The following is a 21470-nucleotide window of genomic DNA, read 5'->3' on the forward strand; positions in this document are numbered from 1 at the left end:
ATGCAGGCATCCAGGATTGTGATTCCAGGTTATGCTCAGTGTCAGAAGAGAAAAGGCAGCTGGGTGTGGGAAACCACAGCTCACAGCTGTAAACTCAGTGCTTTGGGAAGCCAATGGCAGGAGGATTGCTTGAGCCAAGGAGTTTGAGACCAGCTTGAGCAACATAGTGATACCCCATCTCTACAAAAAATTTAAAAATTAGCCAGATGTAGTGGCATGTCCCTGTGGTCCCAGCACTTTGGGAGGATTGAGTCCAGGAGTTCACGGTTACAGTGAGCTATGATCTCACGACTATATTCTAGCCTGGGTGACAGTGAGACCATCTCTAAAAAAATAAAAAATAAAAAAAAAGAGAGTGGAGGAGAGGAAAAAGGGGGGAGGGGAAAGAAGGGAAGAAAGAGGATGGCAGAGAAGTAAAGGGGAGAAGAGGGAAAGGGGGAAGGGAGGACAGGGAGAAGTGCCGGAAGGGTGGCAGGAGCAGAGGCCCAAAGATTACACTGGAAACTGTTACGATGCTTTCTGGTACAAGTTACAGAATACTAATTCAAGATGCTGGAAATAATAAGGTAATGTGTTTATTATCTCACATATGAAGTCCATGGATAGGATGGGCTCAGGAATGAAAGGTATAGCTGGGCTCTAGCTCCACAAAATGGCTACCTGCATGATAGCAGGTATCATGCTAAAAGCTTTGCTCAGAGGAAGAAAAGGGACCTTTGTCCTGTATCTCTTTCTTAAAAGTGAAGAATCCTTTTCTAAAAGCTTCCCAGCAGACTTGTCATCCAGTATCACTGTCCAGAACTAGATTATATACCCGTTATCAAAACAATCACAGGCAAGGAGAGTAAAGTGACTAGGAATAGTGAACCATTCATACAAGATCTGCCTGCAGAACTGGCGGTGGGATCACCATCCCCTGAGTCACACAGGACAGGGATAGACAGAGGACCACTACTATGGTTGTGCAAGCTGTGTACTGCACAACTCCAAGAGGCCTCACTCATAGCCAGTCATTTGTAAGGTTATTATGACAAATTTCCAGTAGATGGCAGTAAAGTGCTTGGGAAAAGGGCATCTTTTTCTGACTTCTGAAGTCACAGCAAGCAGACAAGGTAGATACCTAACACAATCAAGATTCTGTTAGAGCCGGGCGCGGTGGCTCAAGCCTGTAATCCCAGCACTTTGGGAGGCCGAGACGGGCGGATCACGAGGTCAGGAGATCAAGACCATCCTGGCTAACACGATGAAACCCCGTCTCTACTAAAAACTACAAAAATCTAGCCGGGCGAGGTGGCGGGCGCCTGTAGTCCCAGCTACTCGGGAGGCTGAGGCAGGAGAATGGCGTGAACCCGGGAGGCGGAGCTTGCAGTGAGCTGAGATCCGGCCACTGCACTCCAGCCTGGGCGACAGAGCGAAACTCCGTCTCAAAAAAAAAAAAACAAACAAAAAAAAGAAGATTCTGTTAGAAAGAACGTGGTGGGGGTGGTGCGAAATGAGTACTTGACAGGTAATGAGAGTTCTGCAACAGAAAGTAAATAATCTAACTTACAGTGAATCTTTTAAAATTATATATGGTAAATTCTATTTTAATGAAATAATCCATTCCAGGTTTAAGAAAAATTTTGAATATTTTTATTCAATTCCAATATAGTTACTCTGCAAAAACAAATTAGACAGACAGATATCCTAAATTGAAAATCATGATGTACAAAACCCACTATCATTACCAATAAAAAGTTTAAAATAAAGTGTCAAGATTGATTTTTATAAGAACAGCATTCATACATCAAAAACCTCTTTTATACCAAACGATTAAGGTATACTGAAAATTACTATACCTCAAGAAAATATATCAATAGATGAAATATTATCACTGAAGATTAGTCACATAAGGCATGATTAGTTTTAAGAAATTTAAATAAAATATTAAAGTTCCTTCACTATTTCTGTCAAATGCATGTCCACAGAAAAAAAAAAAAAAGTAAGTCAAAACTAAACAGGCAGACAAATGATAAAGTTGGGAATATACAGTGATATGTCAGGAATTTTTTTTTTTGAGACAAGGTCTCCATCTGTTGCCCAGGGTAGAATGCAGTGGCATGACTGTGGCTCACTGCAGCCTCAAACTCCTAGGCTCAAGCAATCCACCCTCTTCAGCCTCAGCCTACGACGTATTTGGGATTACACAGCATGCCACCACGCTAGGCTAATTTTTAAATTTTTGTAGAGATGAGGGTCTCCCTATGTTGCCTAGGCTGGTCTTGAACTCCTCGCCTCAAGTAATCCTCCCGCCTTGGCCTCCCAAAGTGCTAAGATTATACATGTGAGCCACTACATCTGGCCTAGGAAGTTTTTTTTTTTTTTTTTTGAGAGGAAGTTTTGCTCTTGTTGCTCAGGCTGGAGTGCAATGGCACAATCTCGCCTCACTGCAACCTCCACCACCTGAGTTCAAGCAATTCTCTTGCCTCAGCCTCCCAAGTAACTGGGATTACAGGTTATGTGCCACCACGCCCAGCTAATTTTGTATTTTTAGTAGAGATGGGGTTTCACCATGTTGGCCAGGCGGTCTCCAACTCCTGACCTCAGGTGATCCACCCGCCTCAGCCTCCCACAGAGCTGGGATTATAGGCATAAGCCACTGTGCCCGGCCTAGGAAGTATTTTTTTTTTTTTTGAGACGGAGTCTCGCTCTCTCTCCCGAGCTGGAGTGCAGTGGCCAGATCTCAGCTCACTGCAAGCTCTGCCTCCCGGGTTCACACCATTCTCCTGCCTCAGCCTCCCGAGTAGCTGGGACTATAGGCACCCGCCACCTCGCCCGGCTAGTTTTTTGTATTTTCTTTTTTTAGTAGAGACGGGGTTTCACCATGTTCGCCAGGATGGTCTCGATATCCTGACCTCGTGATCCGCCCATCTCGGCCTCCCAAAGTGCTGAGATTACAGGCTTGAGCCACCGCGCCCGGCCGGAAGTATTTTTTAAAGTGAGAATAGGTAATCAATTTCCTCATTCCTATAACCTCGATCATGTTCTCTAAATATCAAAGCAAAACTGTACAGATGATATGATATAAAATGCAGGGGGTTTTCTTTGCATCAGTCTACACTTGAGGTCAATAATATATGCAACGTGTGCGATGAAACGGAATTCCTTTCATATCTTCCCTATGGTCACGGGCATAGTCCCATAAGTAATAATCCAGAAGAATGGAATTGATCTCTCCACTAGGTTTTTCACCCTTTTGTTCAATAAGCTCCAGAAGACAATCCCGGATCAGCTCAACACACCAAAGCGAGCACCCTCTGATTTCCACCTCTTGCCTGTCTCCATATGAGAGCATTTCTCCTGCAAGGGGGAAAAACAGTAAGAAAAAGTAATAGTCAATGATACAAAATCTACTCAGAACTTTACTGTAGAACAAAACATAGTATTTAAATGGTACTCACTTTAAAACTGTAAACCTCAGACTTTATTTTTGGTAATTTAAATCATTTCAAAACGTAGGCACTGATTTTAAATTACAAGTTAAATTCCACAAAGATAGGGGCCACATCTGGCTTGTCTCAATATTCCCAGGACCTAGCATAGCACCTTGCACATACTAGCTCCCCAATAAATATTTGATAAATGAATAAGTGGTGACCATAAATTTAAAAATATGACTGCTAGTTATTAAAAAGATGGTATTTAAAATTAGGTTTGATACCAGAAAAAAAATATTATTGCAGGCTGGGTGCAGTGCCTCACACCTGTAATGCTAGCAATTTGGGAGGCTGAGGTGGGAGGATTACTTGAGCTCAGGAGTTCGACCAGCCTGGGCAACATGACAAAACCCTGTCTCTACAAAAAATACAAAAATTAGCCAGGCATGGTGGTATGTGCCTGTAGTCCCAGCTACTCGGGAGGTTGAGGTGGGAGGGTCACTTGAGTCCAGAAGACAGAGGTTGCAGTGAGCCAAGATCAGGCCATTGCACTCCAGTCTAGGCAACAGAGCCAACCCTATCTCCAAAATAAATAAATAGTTATTTGGGGAATATCTGATCTTGCAAGGCAGGTACTGGCTGTGCCTTGCCACTGAGACTAGAGTAGGACTCATGGAGCCACGTCTATATGCAGCAGTCAGAGGCAAACTGTAGTGAGCTAGGTAGTGAACGTAGTACTATACAAAGGTACTGTATGTTTCCATATTTTTCTTATGAGAGAAGTCAGGAAGTTTGATTTTTATGGGAAATCTCCTAATTTTCAAGAGTTGGAAACTAATTAAAAATTGCTAACATCATTTTTCAGGCCAAACATAACACAACTGCAAGCTGTATTTGGCCTCTGGCCACCAAACTGCACCCCTGCACAAAGCCTCACAGTACCCAGGAGATCTTGTGATCTTAAGTAGTGTTACTTATGCCCCCCTCCATCCAACTCTCCCATGGGCTTAGGCACTGGTCAGTGGAACAGATGGGAAAACAGCGATTAACCAGGTTCCTCCACTTCCTTACTTTGAACCAGGTGCTAGTATAGAAGCCCATACCTTCCCTCTTCAGTTTTGCTGTTAATCACTTCCTCCAAATTTGACTATCAACTTGCTAAAACTGCCAAATCAACCAACAGAGTGGTCAAGGAGGCAGATGCTCCCACCCAAGTAGAGCTATTAGATAAGACCACTGCTCCACTTGGCGGCTGGACTGTAACCTTGAGGCAGAAGTACTCAGTTAAGCGGCACTCAGGTTCCTGACCCAGGGTCATAAATGTCTGTTGTTTTAACCACTAAATTTTAGCGTAATTTGTTACACAGCAATAGATAATAGTAGTGGGTTGAACTGTGGCTCACAAAAAGATACATTCAAGTCATAACTCCTGGTACCTGTGAATTTGACTTTGTTTGGAAATAGGGACTTTGCAGATGTAATCAGGTGAAGATGAGGTCATACTGGATTAGGATCAACCTTAAATCCAATGAAGGAAAGGTGAGATCCTGTCTCTACAAAAAATGGAAAAAGTAGCCAGGCATGGTGGTATGCACCTCTAGTAGCCCCAGCTAATCAGGAGGCTAAGGCTGAGAAGGGAAGATCGCTTGAGCCCAGGAGTTTGAAGCCGCAGTGAGTTATGATCATGCCACTGCACTCTAACCTTGGTGACAGAGTAAGACCCTGTTTCTAAACAAAAAAGAAAGCAAGCAAGAAAAGAAGAGGATACAGGTGGGCGCAGTGGCTCATGTCTGTAATCTAAGCACTTTGGGAGGCTGAGGTGGGTGGATCACCTGAGGTCAGGAATTCGAGAGCAGCCTGGCCAACATGGTGAAACCCTGTCTCTACTAAAAATACAAAAATTAGCCAGGCGTGGTGGTGGGCATCTGTAATCCCAACTACTCAGGAGGCTGAGGTAGGAGAATCACTTGAACTCAGGAGAAGGAGGCTGCAGTGAGCCGAGATGGCACCATTGCACTGGGCGACAAAAGCAAAACTCCGTCTCAAAAAAAGAAAGAAAAAAAAAAGAGGATACGAAGAGACAGGAGACACAAGGATAAGAAGGCCATGATTGGTGTGATGCAGCTACAAACCAACGAATGCCAAGGACTGCTGGAGCCACAAAGTCCTAGGGAGAGGCAAGGAGAATTATTCCCAAGAGCCTTTAGAGGAAGGATGGTCCTGCCAACATCTTCATCTTGATTTCAGACTTCCATCCTCCAGAACTGTGACACAATACATTTCTGTTGCTTGAAGCCATCTAGTTTGTGGTAATTTGTTATGTCAGCCCTAGGAAACTAATGTAATAACTAATACGGCAACTTACAGTATGGGGTAGAACATGGACTTCAGACAGAAAAAGACATTTGAGTGGACTGACAGAGATTAGAGTCAGGGAAGGTATATGGCCCAGGTATTTGGTCTAAAAGCTGGCCCTAGAATCACAGTGAAAAGCTAAATTTAGTCAAATTGCATTGTTAGTTTTTTATAATTGGCCAAGTACTATGTCTTCGGTGAAGAGATGGGTTAAAGACAGCGGACAGAAATCTAGGTGGCACTTCCAAGGGCTGTCCCTGAGATACCCAGATGAGGGGAGAAGGGAAGGAATACCAGTGTAGCAAATCCTCAAGTTTAGAAGTACCATTGGAAGCCAGTTAAGGAAGGTCCTACCTCACCTGGTCAAACTAAGCTGGTCCTAGATTCCACTTAAGGTAGTTTTTAAAAATGAGTACACTATACTTATGTCTGTTACATTACATTTACAGTTTGTTTATTTTTGGTCTCGTTTTGCAGTAAAATACTTTTTGGAAAACAAAATCCAAATTTTACTTAAATGCACTAAGTGGCAAAAGAATTTGTCCACCCTATATCAAACTGGCTAAGGATAGGAGAGAACCCTTTTAGAAGCAAGGCATAAATGGAGGCAGTAATGACTGCCAATGGATATTGGAAAAGAGCCTCTGGAGTTGAAATGGATGGGAGAAGAAAATTCTGACATCTCTATACAACTATGCTGGATGATCCCTTCTCACTACGGTTCTTCTCATAGTAGCAGAGACAATTAAGTGCTATAAAAACTGAGAAGGAGATGGACAAATCACTATGAGCAAGGACAGCATTTAAGTGAAGCCTCTGTATAGGGTTTGAATTGAAAAAAAGCTGGGCGCGGTGGCTCACGCCTGCAATCCCAGCACTTTGGGAGGCCGAGGCAGGCGGGTCACGAGGTCAGGAGATCGAGACCATCCTGGCTAACACAGTGAAACCCCATTTCTACTAAAAATACAAAAAATTAGCCGGGCATGGTGGCAGGTGCCTGTAGTCCCAGCTACTCAGGAGGCTGAGGCAGGAGAATGGCGTGAACCCGGGAGGCGGAGCTTGCAGTGAGCTGAGATCATGCCACTGCACTCCAGCCTGGGCAACAGAGCAAGACTCTGTCTTAAAAAAAAAAAAGAAAAGAAAAAATATATAAAGAGGCCAGGTGCAGTGGCTCATGCCTGTAATCCCAGCACATTGGAAGGCTGAAGTGAGAAGATTGCTTAAGCCCAGGAATTTGAGCACATATATTAAAATAAAATAAAAAAGAAAAAAGTAGCAGAAAATTTTGCACCTAAAAGGGAAATTAACATGAAAATCATATAATTATTTTCCTCATACAAGGAAATGTTATAAGCTAATTTTCACACAAACTTTTCAACCCAATTTACCTATGCTTATTTATCATAAAGCTCCTAGTCTTGATATCAATAATCATATCCAATAATGGTGAATAAGCCAAGAGAAGTGAGTGACTTGTGCAAGATATCCCAGTGCAGACTTTGGAGTCTCTTCACTCAAAAGTCAGTTCATATTACCTATCTTTCAGCCTACCCTTCATATCACCATGTAGTGTGCTCTTCAGCTTAATTAACACTTTTCAAATACTATACCTGATGAACTGGCAGTGTTACATACTTTAATGTAACATAAATTTAGGTGTCATTAGGCTATGAAATTATAACGTTCAAAGAGCACAATTTTCTACAATATCCACATTTCACAGTGCAAACAAAAAGAAAAATCATTTTGTCTACATTTTATCTTTGCATTCTCCTTTACATATACTATGAACAATAAATAGTACTCTCTTTCTTTTAAAGCAAAGGAGATCTTTTGCAAAAAAAACTAAACCGCCGGGTGCGGTGGCTCACGCCTGTAATCCCAGCACTTTGGGAGGCCGAGGCGGGCAGATCACGAGGTCAGGAGATCGAGACCATCCTGGCTAACACGGTGAAACCCGTCTCTACCAAAAATACAAAAAAATCAGCCAGGCGTGGTGGCGGGTGCCTGTAGTCCCAGCTACTAGGGAAGCTGAGGCAGGAGAATGGCTGAACCCAGGAGGCGGAGCTTGCAGTGAGCCGAGATTGCGCCACTGCACTCCAGCCTGGGCGATGGAGCGAGACTCCGTCTCAAAAAAAAAAAAAAAAAAACAACTAAACCAAGATCCAACAATTCATAGTATAACAAAGAATGACTTAAAGTTGCAAACCTTTGAGAAGCTTCTTCAGTAGTTCATCAGAGTATTTCAGGGCTCCAAGATGAGCAAGAACCTGAGGTAATCTATAATCAGCAAACATGGTGATACTGGAGATGTCCTTAAAGCAGCCATCTCCTTTTCCTTCCAATACACTCCACGTATCTGCTACAAGGATTTGGGCTCGTTTGTAAAAAGAAACTCTTTTCCCCTGATGAATGAAGAGAATATGAACGTTATCTGGGTATCTGAAAGTTTTATATATGCTATTTTTTAAAGGTGAAGGTTGAAACATTTTTTAAAAGGCAGAATAATCTTACTTTGTTGGTAAGAATTTATAGATTGGCTGGGCACATGGCTCCCGCCCGTAATCCCAGCACTTTGGGAGGCTGAAGTGGGCAGATTGCTTGAGCCCAGGAGTTCAACCAGTCTGTGAAACATGGCATAACTCCATCTCTATAAAAACCAAAAAATTAGCTGGGCATGGTGGCACATATCTATGGTCCCAGATAGGAGGTAAGGTGGGAGAATCGCCTGAGCCTGGGAGGTCAAGGCTGCAGTGAACCGTGATCACACCACTGCACTCCAGTCTGGGTGACACAGGGAGACCCAGTCTCAAAAAAAAACAAGAATTCATAGATCTTTTACAGGAAACAAAAGGATTTAATAAACATTAAATTTTCTATCACTCCAAACTCACTTCCCATTTTTCAAGGCACATAAAATACAATTTATGTAATCTTGATACTACTTAGTATTATTTTTCAATGGCAAAACTTCATATACACATTCCTGCAATATAATCCAAGGGCTTATTATTTTAAATGTGTAGATAGCATTCCTTTTGAAAGTTTCTTAAATTAAAACACGTCTGTTTTTCTGATTGCAATATAATTGACATTAATTGTATAATATACAGCAAAGTATAGGCCAGGAGTGGTGGCTCATGCCTGTAATCCCAGCACTTTGGGAGGCGAGGTGGCAGGATCACGAGGTCAGGAGTTCGAGACCAGCCTGGCCAATATGGTAAAACCCCGTCTCTACTAAAAATACAGAAATTAGCTGGGTGTGGTGGCAAGCACCTGTAGTCCCAGCTATTCAGGGGGCTGAGGCAGAAGAATTGCTTGAACTCGGGTGGTGAAGGTTGCAGTGAGTCAAGATCGTACCATTGCACTCCAGCCTGGGCGACAGAGCAAGGCTCTGTCTCAAAAAAAAAAAAAAGCAACATATAAAGAACAATCATCCATAAGCTCAGGTCTGAAGAGAACTACAACATTCATTTTTAACTGTTTCCTTTCAGATAATATGATTAACTTATTTTATAAAGACATTAATTGATCAACAGCTAGAAAATGATAATATTTACCAACTTTGGAAATGGTCAAAGTTGATATGTAAGTCCAAATATGAAAATAAAATAGCCAATTATATTTATACATAGAAAAGACAAATTTTTTTTTTTTTTTTTTTTGAGACGGAGTCTTGCTCTGCCGCCCAGGCTGGAGTGCAGTGGCCGGATCTCAGCTCACTGCAAGCTCCGCCTCCCGGGTTCACGCCATTCTCCTGTCTCAGCCTCCCGAGTAGTTGGGACTACAGGCGCCCGCCACCGCACCTGGCTAGTTTTTTGTATTTTTTAGTAGATACGGGGTTTCACCGTGTTAGCCAGGATGGTCTCGATCTCCTGACCTCGTGATCCGCCCGTCTCGGCCTCCCAAAGTGCTGGGATTACAGGCTTGAGCCACCGCACCCGGCCAGAAAAGACAAATTTAACCAAGCATTAGTGGGTTATAATTTAACTCAAAAATTCTAGTTAAGTGTGGTGGCTTACACTTGTAATCCCATCAATTTGGGAAGCCGAAGCAGGAGGATTGTTTGAAGCCAGAAGTTCAAGACCAGCCTGGGCAACGATGAAACTCCATCTCTACAAAACATGGCGAAACCCTGTCTCTACAACCACCACACCTGGCTAATTTTCGTATTTTAGTAGAGACGGGGTTTCACCATGTTGGCCAGGCTGGTCTGAAACTCCTGACCTCAGGCAATCTGCCTGCCTTGGCCTCCCAAAGTGCTGGGATTACAGGTGTGAGCCACTATGCCCAGCCTACAAAAAAATACATATTTTTTTAATTAGCCAGGTGTGGTGGCACGTGCCTGTAGTCTCAGCTACTCACCAGGCTGAGGCAGGGGGATTGCTTGAGACTGGGAGGTAGAGGCTGCAGTGAGCTGTGATCACATCACTGAACTCCAGCCTGGGCAACTGACTGAGACACTATCTCAAAAAAAAAACAAACCCAAAAAAACTCTGTAAATCTGCAAATGCAAATCAGCCTAAACTATGGAAAAACATAGATAATTACAATCGACTACGAGTCCTAATACCAATAGTAATAACCTTAAATCATGTTTTATAAATGTTTGTTTATCAATATTACTAGCTCCCAAAATGTATCCTGACCACCTTGGAGGAGAATATTTTAACTTGTAACCGACATAAACAAATAAATACGAGATTAAAAGTTTAAGGAAAGGCTCTATACAAAAATTCCTTAAGATGATACTACAGATTCTTTTATTTACTAACAAAACGCCAATGATGTGCTATCATAACAAGAAATAACCTAATATTGCTTAACCTTAAGGTATGCCTATTGTAACAGATCCAGACCTATTTTTATTATACTAAATAAATTAAAACTTCTAAAGCTACATTTAACAAAGTCAGAATTTGTTTTCCAGAGCAAACACACATGTTCATTTTCTGACATGGCATAATGTCTCTAAATTAAATTGAGGGGCTGAAGGAACAAATCACAATTTAAAACATTCCTACATGACACTATCACCCTACATTCCTAAACCTATCTAAATATGACAACTTGGCAATTGTTCCTCTATATAAACTAGATTTATATATGGCAACCAGGTTTCTAGTTCAAGTCTAGTTTATAAAACAGCACAAGACATGGCTGGGCACAGTGGCTCATGCCTGTAATCCCAGCACTTTGGGAGGCCAAGGCGGGCGGATCACTTGAGGTTGGGAGCACGGGACCAGCTGACTAACATGGAGAAACCCCGTCCCTACTTAAAAAAAAATATACAAAATTAGCCGGGCATGGTGGCACATGCCTGTAATCCCAGTCACTCGGGAGGCTGAGGTAGGATAATCACTTGAATCCGGGAGGCAGAGGCTGTGGTGAGCCGAGATCACACCATTGCATTCCAGCCTGGGCAACAGGAGTGAAACTCCGTCTCAAGGAAAAAAAAACATAAAAAACTGCAAGACTTAAGACTTAATTTATAAAAATGTCTGTCAAACACAATTACTACACCATAAAGTTTATTATAATAGAAGCCATTATCTGCTATTTTTAACAAGATTCATAGAGCAAAATGGAAAAAACTAGGAATCAAACTTACGTAACAACCCACAGGGAAAAAAACAAAAAATAAAAATAACAAAATCAGTGCTAGCATCTAAGAAAACATATAAATTATCATGTCACTGCTGCTTCCATGGTAGCAGACTAGTATATATAAAGCATAGATTATAATAGATATAATAATATATTAAGATAAAAAAAGGACAAAAAGATTTAAGGGAGGAATCAAAAATAAATTCAAGCAATCTGTAAAACATTTTCCTTTTTTTTTCTCTTTTGGAAACAGAGTCTTGCTCTGTTGCCCAGGCTGGAGTGCAATGGTACAATCTCGGCTCACTGCAACCTCCACCTCCCAGGTTCAAGCCATTCTCCTGCCTTAGCCTCCTGAGTAGCTGGGATTACAGGCATGAGCCACCACACCTGGCTAATTTTTGTATTTTTAGTAGAGATGGGGTTTCACCATGTGTTCCAGGCTAGTCTCGAACTCCTGACCTTGTGATCCACCCGCCTCGGCCTCCCAAAGTGCAGGGATTACAGGCATGAGCCACCACGCCCGGCCATCTATAAAACATTTTCTTAGTAAGATCATTATGGTTTTAGAAATCAAATGATTTTGTAATCAAATTCTGGATCTCTAAAATATTAACTGGTATCACTAAAAATACTAGTAAATCTCCAAATAACAATTGCTTACATATTTCATGATACTGTTTTGTGATTTTAAGTATTTTTTAAATAGTACCTTTATAAAATAATTGTCAATAAAAAGCTCTATGACCATGAGTTAATTTTTTTCTTTTCTTTCTCTCTTTTTTTTTTTTTTTTTTTTTTTGAGACAGGGTCTCACTGCTGCCCAGGTTGTGGCTCGATTCAGTGGCTCGATCACAGCTCATTGCAGCCTTGACCTCCCCGGGCTCAAGCAATCCTCCCACCTCAGCCTCCTGAATAGCTGGGACTATAGGTGTTCACCACCAAGGCCAGTTAATTTTTTTGTTATTTTACAGAGATGAGGTTTCCCCATGTTGCCCAGGCTGGTCTTGAACTCCTGGGCTCAAGTGATCTACCCACCTTGGCCTCCCAAGGGTCTAGGATTACAGACAAGAGCCATCACACCAGGATAGTTAAGTTTTTTGAAAAAATTCTTCCATAATTTTATCATGAATAAATAGAAAGTTCAAGGATTACCAATACTTAAGAACAACATAGGCCAAGAGCGGTGGCTCACGCCTGTAATCCCAGCACTTTGGGAGGCTGAGGTGGGCAGATCACCTGAGGTCAGGAATTCAAGACCAGCCTGGACAACATGGTGAAACCCTGCCTCTACAAAAATATAAAAATTGACCAGGCATGATGGCAGGTGCCTGTAATCCCAGCTACTCGGGAGCTGAGGCGGGAGAATCGCTTCAACCCAGGAGGCGGAGGTTGCAATGAACTGAGATTGCGCCATTGCACACCAGCAAGACTCCATCTCAAAAAAAAACAAAAAAAAACAAAGGCTGGCGCGGTGGGTGGATCACCTGAGGTCAGGAGTTCGAGACCAGCCTGGCCAACATGGTGAAACCCCATCTCTACTAATATACAAAAATTAGCCTGGCGTGGTGGTGTGTGCCTCTAATCCCAGCTAACTCAGGAGGCTGAGGCAGGAGAATCGCTAGAACCCGGGAGGCGGAGGTTGCTGTGAGCAGAGATGATGCCATTGCACTCCAGCCTGGGCGAAAGAGCGAGACTCTGTCTCAAACAACAACAACAACAACAATACCACTAAAAATAAAAAATAAAATGTTATCTATTGAAACATCAAAAAGCTGTTTTTTATATTTATCAGTATGTCACAGTAACAATTTGTTCATTAGAACTTTTACAAAGTACTGCATTACTCTAAATCAGAGTAACTTGAAGAGCTTAAAAAATAGCTCTTCTTTCACCTATTCATCAGGATCTTTGAGGGTGGTGTTTTGGAAATATATCTGAATTTTAAGGCTCCTAAGTGATTCTGGGGCACAGCCAGGTTGGGAAATCACTGATCTAAATCTGTCTAAGTTAAAAATTGTTAACTTTATTCATCTGTTCATGTCTAAAAATGAATGATAATCTCAGTAAATAGGTATACATTAAAAACACATGACTAGTTTGTGCAAACTGTTTATTTTTATTTATTTATTTTTTGGGGACAAGGTCTTGCTCTTCCAGGCTGGAGGAAAGTGGAATTATCATAGCTCACTGCAGCCTCCACCTCCTGGGCTCAAGCAATCCTCCTGCCTCGGCCTCCTGAGTAGCTAGAACCACAAGCACGCCACCACGCCTGGCTAGTTTTTAAATTTTTTGTAGAAATGGAGTCTCACGTGTTGCCCAGGCTGGTCTCGAACTCCTGGGCTCAAGCAATCCACTTACCTCAGTCACCCAATGTGTTAGGATTATGGGCTTGAGCCACCATGGCTAGCCCATTTTGGGGATTTTTCTGTAAAACTGTATTTTAGAAACAAGTACTCATGAAAAATGGTTTCTGTACCAATTTTCATTTAAAAATGTATCAGCCGGGCGCGGTGGCTCAAGCCTGTAATCCCAGCACTTTGGGAGGCCGAGACGGGCGGATCACGAGGTCAGGAGATCGAGACCATCCTGGTTAACACGGTGAAACCCCGTCTCTACTAAAAAATACAAAAAACTAGCCGGCCGAGGTGGCGGACGCCTGTAGTCCCAGCTACTCGGGAGGCGGAGGCAGGAGAATGGCGTGAACCCGGGAGGCGGAGCTTGCAGTGAGCTGAGATCCGGCCACTGCACTCCAGCCTGGGTGACAGCGCGAGACTCCGTCTCAAAAAAAAAAATAAATAAATAAATAAATAAAAAATAAAAATGTATCAGATTGGGTTGGGCGCTGTGGCTCACGCCTGTAATCCTAGCACTTGGGGAGGCCAAGGCAGGTGGATCACAGGGGGTCAGGAGTTCAAGATCAGCTTGGTCAACGTGGTGAAACCCCGTCTCTACTAAAAATACAAAAATTAGCCATGCATGGTAGTGGGTGCCTGGAATCCCAGCTACTCTGGAGGCTGAGGCAGAGAACTGCTTGAACTCAGGAGGTGGAGGTTGCAGTGAGCAGAGATGGTGCCACTGCACTCCAGCCTGGGTGACTGAGTAAGACTCCATCTCAAAAAAAAAAAAAAAAAAAAAAAGTATCAGATTGGCTGGGCATGGTGGCTCAAGCCTGTAATTCCAGCACTTTGGGAAGCTGAGGCAGGCGGATCACTTGAGGTCAGGAGTTCAAGACCAGCCTGGCCAACACGGTGAAACCCTGTTTCTACCAAAAATACAAAATTAGCCGGGCATGGTAGCGGGTGCCTGTAATCCCAGCTACTTGGGAGACTGACGCAGGAGAATCGTTTGAACCCAGAAGGTGGAGGTTGTAGTGAGCCAAGATACTGTCACTTTCTGGTACATTTTTTAAAAATTGAACTTTTCAGCAAAGCAAAACCAAAGCACTATGCTATAAATGAAATGCAGTTCTTTATAGCAGTATGAGAACAGACTAACACAATTGTATTCTTTTTTTTTTTTCCTTGAGATGGGAGTCTTGCTCCTGTCCTCCAGGCTGGAGTGCAGTGAGTGGTATGATCTCAGCTCATTACAACCTCCGGCTCCTGGGTTCAAGCGATTCTCCACCTCAGCCCCTGAGTAGCTGGGATTACAGGCACCCACCACTACACCCGGCTAATTTCTGTATTTTTAGTAGAGACGGGGTTTCACTATGTTGGCCAGGCTGGTCTTGAACTCCTGACCTTGTGATCCACCCGCCTCGGTCCCCCAGAGTGCTGGGATTACAGGTGTGAGCCACTACGCCTGGCGAATTTATTTTATTTTTTATTTTATTTTTCTGAAATGGAGTCCAGCTCTGTCGCCCAAGCTGGAGTGTGGTGGCATAATCTCAGCTCACTGCAACCTCCACCTCCCAGGTTCAAAAGATTCCAAAAGAATTTTACAAAAACAAAATCCAGGTGCAGCCTGTGAGGGTCCAACAAAATATCATCATTTGTTCAAGTACACTGTGTATGAAAAAGAAAACATAAAATATATATACAGTACACTGAACTTTGCAAGAATACTTCTGTTGTGTGAGATAGAGTCTAATTCTATCTCGCCCAGGCTGGAGTGCAGTGGTGCAATCTGGGCTCACTGCAGCCTCCACCTCCTGGGTTCAAGCGATTCTCCTGCCTCAGCCTCCTAAGTAGCTGGGACTACAGGTGCATGCAACCACACCCAGCTAACTTTTGTATTTTTAGTAGAGATGGGGTTTCTCCATGTTGGCAGGCTGATCTTGAGCTCCTGACCTCAGGTGATCCACCCACCTCGGCCTCCCAAAAGTGCTGGGATTACAGGTGTGAGCCACTGAGCCCAGCCAGAAATACTTTTTATTAGGGAGAGGTTAGTATACATTCTGATCTTTATCCAATAAAGTAACCTTCTTGAAGTACTAAAAATACCTAATTTTCCATAAAGAGAACATTACATGGAGGGTTCCATGTTTTTTAGGTTTGAAACATTTTAAAAGGAAAAAAAAAGACAAAAGTAAAGAATGAAATACTGATTAGAAAATATAAGAAAGGAGATGAAACCCTGTCTCTACTAAAAAGACAAAAAAAATTCGCCAGGTGTGGTGGCATGCGCCTGTAGTCCCAGCTATTCAGGAGGTGCAGGCAGGAGAATAGCTTGAACTGGGAGGCGGAGGTTGCAGTGAGCTGAGATCATGCCACTGCACTCCAGCCTAGGAGTCAAAGCAAGACTCAGTCTTGGGGTGGGGGAGGGAAGGCCGGGCACGGTGGCTCACACCTGTAATCCCAGCACTTTGGGAGGCCGAGACTGGTGGATCATGAGGTCAGGAATTCAAGACCAGCCTGGCCAACATGGTGAAACCCCGTCTCTACTAAAAATACAAAAATTAGCCAGGGCCAGGCACGGTGGCTCAACCCTGTAATCCCAGCACTTTTGGAGGCCGAGACGGGCGGATCACGAGGTCAGGAGATCGAGACCATCCTGGCCTACAAGGTGAAACCCCGTCTCTACTAAAAAATACAAAAAACTAGCCGGGCGAGGTAGCGGGCGCCTGTAGTCCCAGCTACTCGGGAGGCTGAGGCAGGAGAACGGCGTAAACCCGGGAGGCGGAGCTTGCAGTGAGCTGCGATCTGGTCACTGCACTGCAGCCTGGGCGACAGAGCGAGACTCCGTCTCAAAAAAAAAAAAAAAAAAAAAAAAATTAGCCAGATGCGGTGGCAGGCGCCTGTATTCCCAGCTACTTGGGAGACTGAGGCAGGTGAATCGCCTGAACCCGGGAGGCAGTTAGAAGTGAGCCGAGATCGCGCCACTGCACTCTAGCTTGGGTGACAAGTGAGACTCCATCTCAAAAAAAAAAAAAAAAAAGAAAGAAATGACGCCAGACATGGTGGCTCATGCCTGTAATCACAATACTTTGGGAGGCTAAGGCAGGCGGATCACCTGAGGTTGGGAGTTTGAGACCAGCCTGGCCAACATAGTGAAACCCCATCGCTACTAAAAATACAAAAAATTAGCCGGGCATGGTGGCGCATCCGTGTAATCCCAGCTACTGGGGAGGCTGAGGCAGGAGAATCGCTTGAACCCGGGAGGTAGAAGTTGCAGTGAACCAAGATCACGCCATTGCACTCCAGCCTGGGCAACAAGAGCAAAACTCTGTCTCAAACAAACAAACAAACAAAAAGAAAACATAAGAAATGACTTTGAAACACTACTTAATTTTGTTAGTTTCTTCCACAAGGAATTTAAGTTTTTATTCTCAAAATGAGTTCTGGAAGTAAAAGAGTTAACTCTGAGATGATTAAGACTTCTTAAATCCCCAACAGAAGCAACTCACCTCAAACAGAGTCACATCTCTGTAGGAAGGAAAACTTTCAACCACCAGGTGCATTAACTTCTGCGCACTATTCTCACTTTCTCGGACGCAGTTGAGAAAAGAGCCTCCAAACTTCTCCAGCAGAATTTTCCCGGTTTCATTGAGAATCCGATGCCTCTCTTCTACTAAAGGCATGGACACTTCTGTGTCAGAACGAAGTATATTCCGAACCTGATCCAGGGTCACTGTCGCGTAGTACGAGGCACTAGTTATTGGTATCCCTTTAGTGAAAAAAATAAAATTCAGAGGACCAATGTCATACTTTTATATTCATCAAACCCTTGCTTTTACAACATGGAATTAATATGAAACCAAATGAATGTTATAGGAATGCACCAAAAGTGGATGAATAAAAAATCTAAAGCAAAACTCTCATTTTCTACTTGTTCATCTGTGCTTATTCACCCATTTCTAACTACTGCAATATTACATCAGATGTATTTTGAGTAAATTGCTTTATAACATCGGTCCTTTTGTTCTTCAGGTGTCATTCAAATGGCATTCTTTATAAAACTGACTTATGCTACTGTAACTTTTATGCTGCAATGATAAATATTAACATCATTTCCCACTAAAATACGCCCCTTTTCATACTTCTATTTTAAGCAGGACTTGCAACGAACTTCAGGTTCGCTTCCCATTATTCCATCTCCCAACCCGCTCCTTGGAATCCCGCTACACGCTCCCCAAGTAAATGGAAACCTCAAAGGCTATAAGGTCCGACAGCGAGTATGGCACCAACCTTCGTCGAGGGCTCTGTTGACGGCGGCGCACAGGGACCAGTACCCACTGTACGTTCTCCCTCTGTGCCTCACCACACACTTGTGCTCGTCCTGCTCCGACCAAAAGGAGAAGTTGAGTGTGTCTGTCACGAACACCCAGTTGACCGCGGCCTCGTCGGCCGCCCTGGGGTTCAGTTCATGAAGGGCTTTCCACCCCTCCACGCGCAGCTCTGGCCCCGCCGCCTTGGCCAGCAGCAGCTCTGCCACCCTCCGTACGCCTCCGCTGTCAATAAACACATCCCGACTGTTTTCTGCGATAAATTTAGAGGATTCCCTGGGATTTAGGAGCCCGTCCATTCCGTTCTTTGGGACCGGGCGGGTCAAACTCTTTTCCCGCCCTAGGCAGGTCAAGGTCCACTCTGCGCCTTGCGCTACTACGGGATCACAGGGCCTAAACAACCGCGGGATCACAGGGCCTAAACAAGGTCCCGCCCTGCTAGGGAGTGGCACTGAGAACTTAGTGTAGTCAAGGTAAAGTTCTCTCCCGCGGCGCTGCCCCGATTAGGAAACGAAGGACCGCGGGACAGCTCGCTGGGCCGAGGCCGCAAGCACTTCCGGGAAAGCGGTCCCGTTCACGCCCTCTCGGGCGCGCTCCCAGGCTCCGCTTCCGGTTCCGAAGGTCTGGAAACTGCCAAGGTCTGACGTTCACCGGCAGTGAGTTGCCCACCGTGGGAGGTGCATGGCGTTGCCATGTTGTGCCTTTTCCCACCTTGCGTCTAACAGGAGAGACTCGAAGAGGGCGAATTGCCGCCGTAGCCTGGATCGCGTTGCCCCCACCCGGCTCCCGCCCCTCTCCTTTCCTGCAGCCTGGGCAAGACACCCTTGGCAACGCCCCGCATCCGGGCTCCTTGGCCTGGAGGAGCATTATGGCCGTAGTTCTGGTTGCTGAGGACTGAGCCACCCCCAGACTGCGACATGGGGCGGCGGTGCCTCCTTCCCCAAGCCCCAGGGAGTCGGTTTTTTTTTTTTTTTTTTTTTATTAAGTGAATTCCTGGCGCATTTGGCTGAACGAACGTTAGGATTAGTTGGAAGGTTTGGAGAAATGGATGAGGAAACAAATGTATTAAATTGTTAAATTAACCTTGTGTGCCTGGCAGTGTACTCAAGTACTAAATCTCACCTAGTCTGGGTCATGACAAAAGCGGCAATTGTGATCCCGCTTTTGCAAGTGAAGCTGAATGATTCCTTGATTAGCCCCCATCACAGCAATAGTTTGGGGTAGGTTTTAAACCTTTGATAACTGAGCCCCCTAAATCGAGGGTACTTTATGAGCCAATCACCAGTGCCAGTTTCTGGTCAAATAGTGACTGTATCAGTGGCCCTACTGAGAAGACATTAAAAAATAGGAAATAAGTGTCTCACAACTGCAAACTTATACAAGTACGTTATATTAGGAGAGAGGTGTAGAAGCCAGTTTAGTCATGATCCAAATTTGCCTGGTGATGAAGTTTTAGTATAAAGGTATGCAGTTTTATTTCCTTTTGGAGACTTAAATCTCCATGGGTAACAAAATGTTCACACCTTTGAAAATCACCTATTAAAAATAATCATCAGTACTCATCTCTAGTTACGGACAGGAAAATCTCTTCCTTGGTTATTTTTGGAGGATTTGGAGCTTTTAAATTTGTTTGTTTGTTTGAGACAGAGTCTCGCCCTGTTTCCCAGGCTGGAGTGCAATGGCATGATCTCAGCTCACTGCAACCTCCACCTCCCAGGTTCAATTGATTCTCCTGCCTCAGCCTCCCAAGTAGCTGGGATTATAGGCGCCCCCCAACACACCTGACTAATTTTTGTATTTTTGGTAGACATGGGGTTTCCCTATGTTGGCCAGGCTGGTCTCCAACTCCTGACCTCAGATGATCCGCCCTCCTGGGCCTCCCAAATGGAGCTTTTTTTTTTTTTTTTTTTGAGACGGAGTCTTGCTCTGTCGCCCAGACTGGAGTGCAGTGGCACAATCTCAGCTCACTGCAATCTCTGCCTCCTGGGTTCAAGCAATTCTCCTGCCTCAGCCTCCCGAGTAGCTGGGATTACAGGCGCCCGCCACCACGCCCAGCTAATTTTTGTATTTTTAGTAGGACAGGGTTTCACCGTGTTGGCTGGGCTGGTCTCGAACTCCTGATCTCAGGTGATCCGCCCGTCTTGGCATCCCAAAATGCTGGGATTACAGGCGTGAGCCACTGCACCTGGCCCCAGATGGAGCTTTTAAATTTGACAGCTGTTACCCTAGAAAAGCAGATCTTCATCCTTCCAGTTTCTTCATTTTGGTAAGAAAAAAGAACTTTAAGGACTCCACTATGATACGTTTTCCAGAAAAAGTCACTAGTACATTAATACAGTTGTTAAGGAAATGTAAGTCTGTTGGCTTGGGATTTTTCCTTTCTACCACAGCACCTAAGTCTTGGAAGACAAATTGATTTAGCAAGGAAATCTAGCCATCTGCAAAAGAATCCAGAAGGGTAAATAACTTAGACCCTTTTCTTTCACTGAGGTTTATTGATAGAAAAAAGTCAAATGCTGGCCAGGTGTGGTGACTCACGCCTGTAATCCCAGCTCTTTGGGAGGCCAAGACGGGTGGATCACTTGAGTGCAGGAGTTCGAGGCCAGCCTGAGCAACATGGGGAAACCTTGTCTCACAAAAAATTAGATGGGTGTGGTGGCATGCGCCAGTGGTCCCAGCTTCTAGGGAGACTGAGGCGGGAGAATCATCTGAGCCCGGGTGGCAGAGAGATTCCAGTGAGCTGAGATCGTGCCACTGCACTCCAGCCTGTGAGAAAAAGTGACATGCCTGTTCCCCCTCCCACCCAAAAAGTCAAATTCCTACCTATGTTCAAGATATTTAAACTCTAAAAGTAGTACACAAGAATAAAACATGAAGCCGGGCGCGGTGGCTCAAGCCTGTAATCCCAGCACTTTGGGAGGCCGAGACGGGCGGATCACGAGGTCAGGAGATCGAGACCATCCTGGCGAACACCGTGAAACCCCGTCTCTACTAAAAAATACAAAAAACTAGCCGGGCGCGGTGGCGGGCGCCTGTAGTCCCAGCTACTCCGGAGGCTGAGGCAGGAGAATGGCGTAAACCCGGGAGGCGGAGCTTGCAGTGAGCTGAGATCCGGCCACTGCACTCCAGCCCGGGCTACAGAGCGAGACTCCGTCTCAAAAAAAAAAAAAAAAAAAAAAAAAAAAATGCTTCCTTCAGTCAACGTTGAGATAAATCAAAACTCTGTGTGTCGGCCGGGCGCGGTGGCTCAAGCCTGTAATCCCAGCACTTTGGGAGGCCGAGGCGGGCGGATCACAAGGTCAGGAGATCGAGACCACAGTGAAACCCCGTCTCTACTAAAAATACAAAAAATTAGCCGGGCGCGGTGGCGGGCGCCTGTAGTCCTAGCTACTCAGGAGGCTGAGGCAGGAGAATGGCGTGAACCCAGG

General features: G+C 44.4%; 1 protein-coding gene across 1 annotated transcript; it reads right to left on the reverse strand.

Moving 5' to 3' along the window:
- Positions 1-1609: 1609 nt before the first annotated feature.
- On the reverse strand, positions 1610-18600 carry QNG1 (Q-nucleotide N-glycosylase 1). The gene is made up of 4 exons (XM_005582035.4): positions 18005-18600; positions 17224-17483; positions 7981-8176; positions 1610-3339 (listed from the first exon to the last, which is right to left on the reverse strand). The coding sequence occupies exons 1-4, from the start codon at positions 18339-18341 to the stop codon at positions 3107-3109; spliced, it is 1026 nt and encodes a 341-aa protein (XP_005582092.3). The 5' UTR covers positions 18342-18600; the 3' UTR covers positions 1610-3106.
- Between the last annotated feature and the right edge of the window lie 2870 nt (positions 18601-21470).

The sequence above is a fragment of the Macaca fascicularis genome, chromosome 15 (assembly GCF_037993035.2).
Source record: "Macaca fascicularis isolate 582-1 chromosome 15, T2T-MFA8v1.1".
NCBI classification, from domain to species: Eukaryota; Metazoa; Chordata; class Mammalia; order Primates; family Cercopithecidae; genus Macaca; species Macaca fascicularis.